Below are 12,500 nucleotides of genomic sequence, written 5' to 3' on the forward strand. Positions count from 1 at the left end.
TACCAAACCTACTAATTTAAGGTTTTATTCTTGTTGCTTGTAAATTTTCTAATATTTCTGATTTGCCCTGCGTATTAAAACAGTGTCATCGACTATTTATGTTATAATATATAGTTAGTTTAAACAGAAACTAAATATACCTTTTCATGTTGCTATCATCGTGGAAGCACTGGAAAATGGTCTTTATATATAAATTCTATCGGTGTTTTATGTGTGTGTGTGTGTGTGTGTGTGTGTGTGTGTTTGTGTGTGTGTGTGTGTGTGATTGGAATTAACGTGAATCACATAGAGTGCACGACAGTTTTTTTGGAACGTGAATTAATGAATATTCTCACCTTTTGTGTTTTGGCCTACAACGAAGTTACTCCCCATTTTGATTGCCCTGATGACGCCTGATGACGAGTAGATGGGAGTAACACCGCTATAGGCCACAACACAAGAGGTGAGAATATTAAATATATAATAATACATTTATCGATATCTATTTCTCCATGACTTTAGGTTCGTGATCCTAGAAATTCCTCCATGTGTTTTACGTTCTGGTACCACATGTTCGGTGATGGGGCTGGAACCCTCAGTGTTCTCGTCAACGATGCCTCAGATAAAACTAGTTCCAACATATACAAGTAAGTGTGGCTTTCTGATTTCCTGCTATGACGGGTAGGTCCCTTGGTCGAATCCCACTTAGGACACTGTCCCACTCGAATCCCACAGTTGGAAGTCTTCTATATTATAAATGTTCCTATTTATTCTATTTTTAGAAAATGTAATTAACAAATTGATTTTTTAAAACATATGCCCCCAAAACCGGCCTATAGACCTCCTATGGATAAGTTATTTTAAGTAACATCAAGCGGATTTCCCCGGACATAATGTACACCAATGTTGATTTCTTTGCAAGTCCGATAACCCAAATTATTATCGGCCGCATTGTTGTCATGGAAATGCTCTCAAACCAACGTGTACTTATTGGCAGGTCTCGTAACCTTAATTGTTCTGGACGCAATGAATTGTTTTCGTGGAAATACTCTCAAACCCAAACTCACGCTAAATATTGCTCATTACAACAATGTTTAAAAAAGCCCATACATTTCTTCGGTTATCAGACATTAGAATATGTGCACGTCGGTGTACCTCGAATCTTCTTGAATTATAGAGAGTCATTGGTATCTTGATTACATTGCGTTTGCTTTTTATCAGCCTTGGATCGACACCTAGTGGAAAGGAACCCCCGCTATCGCCAAAGGCATGTAAATTTGAAAGTGAGGCCCTGGGATTATAAATTTGCTATGAATGACTCATGTTATGAATGTCACATCCGGCCGTGGCTTTCTATACTACGTCTCATAATATAACGGGGGAAGCAGTGTATTTTCTGCTTGTCTCTCTTATTAGCTTATTTGGTTGTGACGAAACGAAATTAGGCTCCTCTGGTCATACACCCTCGTTCAAAATGGCAAAGGCAATGAAACGCAAAATTTCTAAATATAGACATAATGGCAATCATTAATAATCCAAACGAATCTATTTTAACTGATATTTATAAGACGATTTCAAGAATTTATGACGTAATTACAAATAAGTTTGTATAAAATTGTACGATGCGGGGTGCTGTGCCACAAGAAAAGACTACTCTAAACACACCATTATTGAATGTAAAAGAAAGGACCTTCAATAAAATGGGCGTTGTCTTCTTTTCCTTTGTTAAAATACGATGACTTCCGCCAGGAGCTGGGCCATTCCCATTTAATTAGGACAGTGGGTCTAAATCTCAATTGTTTACCTTAGATACCTCTCAATTCTCTATAAACTACTCTCAGAAGTCTTTGCGATTTTTGCAATCATAAGAGTTGCTGTGATATAAATCTTTATCTCAATGATAATGGTTAACTTTAGGCTTATAAAATTCACACTCCTTTTCCCTTATAAACGCTAAATTACTCGTAGTTTAAAACCAGACTAAAAAATTCCTTATATTATGTATGATCTGTATGATTTTTCCAAATAATAATTGTAACGAAAAAATATTTCTTTGGTTTCGAAATAACATAAGTATTTATTTTATAGCCAATAAAAAAACAAGCTGTTTACAGTCAACAGTTCCAAAGTTACTTCCCGCTTATTTATACATTCTTGTTGGGCTTGTGGGATGGGGGTTTTATTCTTGCATTTTTCATTCTTGCTTTGACAACCTTTCATACACATTTGTTCAGTTCTTTATCTTACACCAGTGCCTGCTCCTTAATTTCTTAATTTGATATACATTTATGCTCGTCGGAGAAGTACTTCATAAGGGCGTTGTTTGAAATATTGGCGTTCGCCATTGTTCCCGATAAATTTAGAACTAGTTACTATGCGTTGTCACGAGGGACGTGACGTCACGACTGTTGAACCCTTTTTCTGTTTCATTATTATTTCAAAATCCCGTTTTAAGGCATCCCGTACCGTCTTGTGAAAAATCACAAATAAATAGCATAAACAAATAATGGACTTCGATGTTACAATCTTTGTGTGTCTTTCCCAGGGAAGCCATTTTATGGGAAGTGTCGGGACCGACTGGAGATGACAGCTGGCACAATGCTCAAGTTCCTATCGACCCCTTCTACGCCAGAAAACCTTTCCAGGTAGGTGAATGTTGAATAGAACACGTCTGTGTTTTGGGCAATAGATTTATAATACAAGATGTGCAATGACCATCTTTTTGTGTGTAATATTGAAGATCAGAAATACGTCTTTAAGTCAAGATAGATAGTTGTGATGAGATTTTGTTTCCAGTAAAAATATCTGGCAGTGTGTATGTGTGTATGTGTGTGTGTATGTGTTTGTTTGTGTGTAACACGTGTGTGATAGTGTTAAGGCTACAACAGCTACTTGTAGATGCATATTATTGATGATTACCGGGAACCGACGGGCACTTATTTGCAGGGCTGATAACCCGATTCCTTATGGGCTCATTGTAATGGAAACCTCAAAACATGACGCAAAATAATGTCCATTACAACAATGTTAAACCACGTCCATACGTGGTTTCGGGCGTCAGACCTGCATATTTGTACAAGTCGCGGGAACCGATGACTGTCGGGTGTTTCTTTTCTACAAAACCCTCCGAAACCCGCCGAAGTTATGGGAAGTAGGCAACAGTGGGAATGAACCTGAGACTCGGAAGTGTACACCAGTTGGGAGTGAACCTGAAGACTATGGTTATCGGCGGGTTTCGTGAAAAAGATGTTGGGAGCGAAAAAGACGAATGGAGTTTTGGACGAAGCGAGCGGAGTCTTCCTCTCTCTCACAAAGCAATTACTTTTTTACGAAACCCGACAAAACTCAACAAACCCTGACAATATCCGACAAAATCATGGGAATTAGGCAACATTGGGGAGTGAACCTGAGACTCTGAAGGTTTTCGGCGGGCTTCGGCGAGTTTCGGCGGGTTTCGTCCACTTCAACGTTCCACTTCCCACCCCACTTCCTGTTTCAGCAGACGGCAGACGGCACCTGAGTATGAAAACTAGGCATTGTGCTATATTTATAGGTATCAATATTGATTCACGATATGTTTCTTTCCCCACTCCCGTTTTTATAAAATTAACTCAACCAACTTCATAAACTCTTGGATCAGTTTTCATTAAAGAAAAAAAAACAAGCTGCGTATAATATAAAGCAATCTTCGTCACAAGTTGAAATAAACCTCAGCCTCAAGTTTTTGGACGCACAAAACGTTGTGACGTAAGTTGTAAACTTTGCCTTACTTTAACCGTCGTTGTAAGTATATGGGCTTTAATGGGAGTTAATCGCCGAAGTAATCACCCTTAATTAGAGAGACGGGCCGAAGGAACCAACTTTGGCACCTTTAAATTGTCCACGATAAATTTAAATGGAAAATAACTCAAAACTCCTAATAAATTTGAAAGTGGTCATTTTTATGGAAAAGGCTATTCGGACCGAGTCTGAATTGCTTCCCGTGGCAAGTCGGACCCGGGTCTGAATTGTTTCCCGTGGCAATCGGGACTCGAGTCTAAACTGAATAGAACTCCGTGGCTAACCAGGGTCGAGTCTGAATAATTCCATGGCTCTTCGATTCGGAATACTGCAATGCAATGCGCCCGAATGATGAACTTATCATTAGTGAAACTCTCAGTTACTATTCCGTTTGCAGCTATAGTACACTCATGAGTATCTCTAATTCAATAAAAACAGAATAATCACACACACACAATCACACAATCACACCCCCCCAAACAATCATTTCCACAACCCAAGAGCCGGCGGCTTTTTCTCTTTGATCTTGTATCACCATGTTCTCCCCTGCCTGCGTCCAGCGCCTCGGTCGTTTGTGGGTTACCCCCCCCCCCCCAACCAATCCCATTACCAGCTGATCACTTCCTCTCCGTATTCAACCAGTGCTTATTTTAGGCACATAGTCCAGTATTATCTAATAATAGTAGTATTAGATGGTACTCTGCACCTACCCCAGTGGCGCGGCTCTATCGCATGGCTTGCTGCCAAGAATCGCCTCTATTTTTATATTTAGAAATAAAACAGCGTATTTTTTAAATTAAAAAAGAATTAAGACACTGCCTTTTGTCAAAGCCCGACCTATACTGCCTTTTAAATAAAACGCCCAATGCCCAAAGTCATATTGCACTTTTTTGCGGCCGCCTATGGCAAATTATATAATGTAGAGATATGTCATTCATGTATCTTTTGCAACATGCTCATGGCAAATCAAATAAATCTTCCAATCATTACACAAAGACACTCCTTTTTCTACGCAAGGGCAAATTGATTGTTAACGTTAACAATTGCGACTACAATTGTAATCTCCCAAAGACCACAAATATTTAGATCTATGTTTTGTTTTTTAAGGATCTTGCAACACATTTAGGTCATATCAGCGCCAGTAAAAATGGAGAAATTGGATAGCAAAAGTTCTAGAATTACAATTAAAAAGTACTCAAGAAAAAGTAAGACAAAGGGGAATAATAGATCACCGCTTTTGAAGGTAGTCATCTTCGGGAGTTCTAAAACGTGACTTGCTCGCTCACTCGCCCTCCTACCGACTGACAACTGAGAACGAGCAGCTTCCCCCCACCCTACCACGCTTCACTTTCGAGCCAGCTTCCACTTCCGACACTTCCTGTGATTGCGCAGGCGCATTTGTGGCAGGAGTCCGAATTGCCACGGGAAGCAATTCAGATCGGGTCCGAATTGCCACGGGAAGCAATTCAGACTCGGGTCCGAATTGCCACTTCACATTTTTATTATTCAACAACTCTGTTCAATCAAAATCGGAGTAAAGTCTTGCTCACTCATTTGTCTAAATGTTATTATTATTATTATTATTATTATTATTATTATTATTATTATTATTATTATTATTATTATTATTGTTATTGTTATTATTATTATTATTATTATTATTATTATTATTATTATTATTATTATTATTATTATTATTATACAACAGTTGATAAATGGAATTTTAGATATTGATTCAGTCAATTAGAATTAATTGATATTGAAAGTAATTTTGATAAGGTCCCGTTTGAACAATTGTTTACCAGATTAAAAGCTTTAATTTGAATTATTGTATCGTGGGTAACATTTATGGCTGGTCTTTTCTCTCACTCTCCTGTCATATATAGAGTTATTTTGAAAAAGAAATGATTCATTGTCATGCAGCTACAAAGGCTGTTCCGCAGGGTCGTGTACTGGGTAATCTTGTACTTATTTATATTATCTGCAAATGATCTTCAAGATGTCATATAATCAATTAATGCATAATATTTGCTGGTCGAAACTAAAACGTATTTCCCTGTGCATAATTTCTCATATTTATACTTCATTATTATTTAATGGCCCAATATGTGGCATTGGATATTCAAATCCAATATTCATCAAAATTCAAAATACTAAGTATTACATAATGGTAATAAAAAAGTCTAAATCTCCCACGCTGTTCAAATTCATCAGATTACATTCCATTATCCGTTATCAATTTAAGCAAGATCTAGATCAGTCTTTGATAAAAACAAAATTTTTTGATTATTCACAATTCATATTTGTGTCAAAAATCGTATTCATAGAAGCATTGGGTAGTTGAATATCAACGTTCTGATAATGTTGTGTAAATATTTATTTTGTTTACACATCACATCATCATTAGCATCATCCTCATCAATATCATCATCATCATCATCATCTCCATCGTCATCAACAACATCGTCATCATCATCATCATCATCATTATCATCATCAGAATCATCATAATAATAATTATTATGAAATGTTTTGTTTTAAATTGATAATTGTTTGAAAGCCTTGGCCCAAAACTATAAGATTTGCTTCCCCACCTCTACACATGTTTTGTTCACCACTAACCTGATAATACTTCAATTTCTTTGACCAAGATAATCATAAAATCTGAGTCCAGCCATAAAAATGCATTTGGAGATGTGGCCATTGACGACACAGAATTCCTTCCACACAAATGCCTACTTTCACCAAGCACAGCTAACCCCATCAACATCAGTAAGTTTCAGACCAGAGCCATTTTCAATTCATGCCTGGCAGATGAATAGTTGGTTTTCAAGACTAATGATAAATACTTTTCACCATTATATTTTGGTCACAATGCTTGGCTGTGTACAAGTTTAAAGTGTAATTTTACATATCAATATGTCCAAATATTGTGGAAGGCCACCATACCTCCTACTAACTACGCTTTCTGGCTGCCTGACCTCCCATAGTGGGCAGGTAGGTACTTCCTATGTCTTCTATCCCCATACATCTGTTTTCCAACTTTCTTTCTTTGTCTTGGACTGAGATGGTTTGGTTTTGTCTTGACCCTGGCCAGATGCCCTGTCAAATGTATAGTTAGAGTTTTGGGAGATAATATTTTTTCCTTGTAAATCTGTTATGCACTGTAATATGTTTTCTTTATAATATTATATATGATTTGTAAAATATTTGAGTGTATTCCTCTTAGTAGTGGGGACCTTTGTTTGTGTCTGGATAAGACTTTTCAGTGATCGCAAACTAAATACTTTGATAGTTTGCTCTTGGAATCTACATCTGTATCCTATTTGAACCAATTCCCCTTTGTCTTACATTTTCTTGGATGCTTTAATTATAATTCTAGAACTTTTAATATCCCATTTTCTTTTTTTTTTAAATGGTGCTGATATGACCTAAATGTGTTGCATGCGCCATAAAACCCTTAAAAACAAACAAAATAAAAAACGACGCTTTTGGTAAAATCATGCAAAAGTGACCCTGGATATGACACTACACAAATAGTTTTTAAAAACGACACCTTTCACATTGTGGTGCCTAGCTGCTAGAAGCTGTGGACTGTAAAGAGGAAAAAACAAAAATTAATATAACAGTTTCAAAAAAGAACAAAATAACAAAAACACAGAAATTTTGGACTCAAAACCCTTCATCAGCCAACAACACCCCCCCCCCCCCCCTTCTCTCCTGCCCAAATGAAAACATAAATGGATTACTAAAACATCAGATCAACAGCAGAGAAAAATACCAATCACTGCTGGGTGGACAGGGGAGAAAATCTCAATGGATCACTGTCCACTCTGTGTGTGTGTGGAGCAAGTACTCTACTCACTGAGCTATTGGGACCCAGTAGTAAAGGTAAAGAATTAACGGAATTTCAACAACTTCAGAACCATTGGGCCTATGGAGATCAATTTTATTCCGGTTTCTATAGCATGAAACGGACAATAGCAATTAATTGCTACCCTTTGGATAGGATGTCAGTCTATTGCAAAGTACTTTCTTCCAGATCTAACAGACCCAACTACCCATTCACTGCTGGGTGGACAGGAGGATCAGAAAAAAATCTGTACTGCACCCAGGATCAATCTCGGTCCCTTTGCGTGTGAAGCGAGTGCTCTACCAACTGAGCTTTTGGGATCCCAATTAAGAACTCAACCAAAACATTTTTATATTACGGGGTCTATTTGTTCTTAGAAATAAAAAAAAATTTAAAAATTGAGCTTTATATAGCGCATGATCCACTAAATGTGCTCAAAGCGTTTTACAAGGGGTCCCTGGTCAACAGCAACATTTAACATGTAATACGGGACATGACGCCTGTTAGGCGATATTACAATTTTTCGGACAAAGACAACGCTGTTAACGGCCAGGTACTCATTTTACACCTGAGTACGGTGAGAGAATTGAGTAAAGAGCCTTTTCCAAGGACTCAACTATGCGCAAGCGCAAGGCTCGAATTCAGGAAGCGAGTGTCATACCACTAGACCACATAGCCGCACAACCAACATATATCTAGAATAATTGATTTATATCTGATGATTATTTTCTCTTCCTGTTTTCAGAGGCACAAGACTTGGACTGTGATTTTGAGCAGAAGGACACTTGTAATTGGAAAATAAAAAAAGATGATAAAGGCCGTGACAAGTACAAGATTGTATCCCACAAAAGTGGCTGGCAAAGCATCATACACCAAAATGGACACGGTAACTATTAATCCTGACTTGGTTGACTTACAACAGACCCACTGGTGTGAACATATTCCAGTCATGGAATGGTCTCTGGACAGGCAATACAAGTTTTTTGGGATTTTATTTTATTTGATTTGTTTTTCATGTTAATTTGTGTATTGTTTGCTGAAGCCTCTCCATTTTCACTCTTTCGTTAACAAGTGTGTATGAAAGGTGCCAGACAAAGCAAGAAAGATGCACAATATGTGTCATGGTAGCATGTCTGACTGGTAATTAGAAAGTCTGAGGTTCGATCCCCAGTCGAGGTTGACTGAAGTTTTGGGATGTTTTTTTTTCTTGTATTTTTCCTTATTGCTTTGTGCCGCACCTTTCATACTCTCTTGTTCAGATCTTTTGGTATAAAATGAGTACCTGGCTGTTATCAGCATTGTCTCTGTCCAAGAACAATTATGATATTGCCTAACAGGCAATTGTTGCTGTTGGCTACGGGCCCCTTGGATAGCACTTTTGAGTATGATCAGTGGATATTGTGCTATTTAAAAAAAAGATCAAAGTTCAATCTTTTGCTAGCTGTCTTACGTCTATCTCTTTCATGGTCTCTCTCTCTCTCTCTCTCTCTCTCTCTCTCTCTCTCTCTTTCTCTCTCTCTCTCTCTCTCTCTCTCTCTCTCTCTCTCTCTCTCTCTCTCTCCTCTCCTCTCCTCTCTCTCTCTCTCTCTCTCTCTCTCTCTCTCTCTCTCTCTCTCTCTCTCTCTCTCTCTCTCTCTCTCTTCTCTCTCTCCCTGTTTGGACTTTTTTTCCCTCCAAGAGTTGATGTCTCAATTTGATTTTTAATGATATATTTTAATTCACCAAACAGGGAGTCAGTTTCTCTTATTGTCAAGTTTGGAGTACCCCAAGGGAACAGAAGCAACGCTGATATCTCCTACCTTGCCTCCTACTGAAGGTACACGCTGTCTCAGCTTTTGGCACAGGTATGTCGCGACTCATCCAATGAATGTGTCCCATTGTTTCAATTCACTATTACAGTATTCCATACCTGCCAAAATCAGATGTAATAGAATGACCATTCTATCTAATGTTATTTGATTTTGTACTCTATTACTCTTTACTACTTGTCGCTACCATCACTATTTAATTGTATGCAAGTAATGCAAGACTGTGTCTCTGTGGTTGATATCAACATTCCTTTACTCGTGTGTGTTACTATGACCAATAGTACACTGTGTGTTGTGTGTTAAGCCCTTACACAGGTAGTCTCTCGATGTAGTATTATTTTTATCTTCGGCTGGGTGTGACTTCTGGCCTGATACTATATTTTTGTGTGCTTTCTTTCATCACTTCACATCGTTATAACTTCATTTTAACAACTATGATCATTTACAAATTTATATCACTAATTCTGGCAAATCATAGCTTTCTAGCCACCTACCTTGAGTCATCTAAATCTACTTTGTTCTTCTGTATACTTAATAATTGCTACTTAAATATTTCATACAGCCATAACGTTAACGCCTTTGATTACTAATTACGAGCTTAACATTTACTCTTTAACTCTGCAATTCACTATGATTGATTTTGTAGCATAACTCTTTAGTTTAGACTAATTCGTTCCTTCATACACGCCCTATGTTATTTGCATTAATTTGTTTAAATCATGAAGATGCACACAACTCGATCGAGTTTACTCACTTCAGTTTACGCATCACTTTGCCTGGACCAGTGACGTAGGTGCTTTCCCTGACGTCCGCGCTAAATCTATTTTTAACTGCTATAGCTAATATTATGTAGATTATTCTGCCATTGATTCTTTTCATTCATTCATTGATCCATTGAGGAGGACACATGAGGATCCTTTATCAAACTACCAAGACACTTGCTGGAAAATATGGGAAACCAGAGGTACCAGTCAAAGACAAAGATGGGAAAATTATTTTTGGAAAAGAGGCTCAATCTGAACGATGGAGGGAACATTTCAACTGCCTTCTGAACAGACCACCACCAGACAACCAGCCAGAAATTTTGCCTGCAAGGAATGAGCTACCAATTAGCTGTGATCCACCATCGATAGCAGAGATTGTGGGTGCCATTAACAAGATGAAAAGGGGGAAAGCTGCTGGACCAGACCAGATTCCACCGGAGGCTCTAAAAGTTGATGCGGAAAGAAATGCTGAGGCCCTGCACCCACTATTTGAGAGAATCTGGAATGACGGGATATTCCCAAAGGATTGAAAGGAAGGACATCTTATCAAGCTTCCAAAGAAAGGGGACCTCAGTAATTGTAATAATTATCGAGGCATCACTCTTCTTTCTATCCCAGGAAAGGTTTTCAACCGTATTATTTTAGAGAGAATTAAGAATGCAACAGATGCTAAACTGCGGGACGAACAGGCAGGTTTTCGGAAAAACCGTTCAACCACCGACCAGATTGCCTCTCTGCGAGTCATAGTGGAACAGTCTATAGAATGGAACTCTCCTCTTATTGTCAACTTTCTGGATTACAAGAAGGCTTTCGACAGTATTGACAGAGCAACATTGTGGAAAATTCTGGCACATTATGGACTCCCTGAAAAGATAGTAAACCTCGTTAATGAAATGTATGAAGGATCAAGTTGCAGGGTTGTACATGAAGATCAGCTTACTGACAGCTTTGAAATTAAGACTGGTGTCAAGCAGGGATGCTTGCTCTCTCCATTCCTGTTCATCCTTGCCATTGATTGGCTAATGAAGGAAACCTCCAAAGGGAGAAGAAATGGGATACAGTGGACCCCCTGGACACAGTTGGATGATCTGGATTTTGCAGATGATCTGGCTCTTTTGTCCCACACCCAGGACCAGATGCAAGCAAAAACCACAATTATAAACAGCCTCTCGGAATCAATTGGTCTAAGAATACATCCTGCAAAGTCAAAGGTCTTGAGGATAGGTACGCGTCAAAGGGAGCAGATCAAAGTAAAAGATCAGGAACTCGAAGATATAGACACTTTCTGCTATCTCGGAAGTATAATTGACAAGGATGGAGGCACGGAAGCAGAGGTGAAAGCACGAATAGGAAAGGCACAGGCTGCATTCACATCTTTGAACAGAGTTTGGAGAACTAAAGATATCTCCCTTCAACTAAAGCTAAGACTTTTCAACTCAAACGTGAAGTCTGTCCTACTGTATGGATGTGAAACTTGGAACGCATCACAAGCATGTATAAGGAGGGTACAGATTTTTGTAAACAGGTGCATGCGTAAGCTACTCAGAATAAAATGGATGGATAGAATAAAAAATGAAGAAGTATGGAAAAGAACACAGCAGAAACCAGTGGGAGAGGATATAGGAAGAAGACGATGGAGGTAGATTGGACACACGCTTAGAAAGAATGACTCAACTATAACAAAGAAAGTATTGGACTGGAACCCTCAGGGCAGAAGATCAAGGGGAAGGCCACGAGGAACATGGAGAAGAATTAAAGAAGCTGATATACAGAGAAGTGGTAAGACCTGGAATGAGATAAAAAAGTTGGCTCAGGATAGAGAAGGATGGAAACTGTTTGTCTGTGGCCTATACCCTGACCCAGGGTGAAAAAGGCAATGATGATGATGATGATTGATCCATTCATTGCTACATAGAATACGATACAACAGAATGATCTGTTCCATTGTTCCTGAATAAAGACTTCATCATTATACATCCTGGCCTTTGTTGTTTGATCGCCTCCACTACCCTGGAGTGGATGGGCTAGGACTCGGGTAGACGATGGTGTCTCCGGACTTGACTGTGGTGTGTGCTCTTCGCTCATGAAATCAACTCCCTACTTCTACTTCTGACACATGAAGTCATGCTACTATCGCTAACAGTAGTACTAAACTGTCACTTCATTGTCTCGATTTATCTTCCTCACTTGAGCACCACCGCCGCAGTTACAGTCTGGAACTCTTAAGTCGATCCGGGGCCGAATCCATCCACTCCCACGGCCTCTACACTCTGCCAATACTACTACTACCACTCGCCGGCATCAACTACCCGGTTG

At 38.7% G+C, this 12,500-nt stretch overlaps 1 protein-coding gene across 1 annotated transcript in view; it reads left to right on the forward strand.

The window, feature by feature from the left end:
- The window catches only part of LOC144978845 (MAM and LDL-receptor class A domain-containing protein 1-like), a 181,367-nt gene that overhangs the window by 27,554 nt on the left and 141,313 nt on the right, over positions 1-12,500 (forward strand). The window contains exons 15-19 of the mRNA XM_078925405.1: positions 502-626; positions 2,525-2,624; positions 6,411-6,531; positions 8,358-8,498; positions 9,342-9,456. Coding sequence (XP_078781531.1) covers positions 502-626; positions 2,525-2,624; positions 6,411-6,531; positions 8,358-8,498; positions 9,342-9,456 — 602 coding nt within the window. The remainder of the gene's footprint in view (positions 1-501; positions 627-2,524; positions 2,625-6,410; positions 6,532-8,357; positions 8,499-9,341; positions 9,457-12,500) is intronic.

The sequence above is a fragment of the Berghia stephanieae genome, chromosome 8 (genome assembly GCF_034508935.2).
Source record: "Berghia stephanieae isolate SIO BIC M18660-M18661 chromosome 8, UCSD_Bste_1.3, whole genome shotgun sequence".
Classification (NCBI taxonomy): domain Eukaryota; kingdom Metazoa; phylum Mollusca; class Gastropoda; order Nudibranchia; family Aeolidiidae; genus Berghia; species Berghia stephanieae.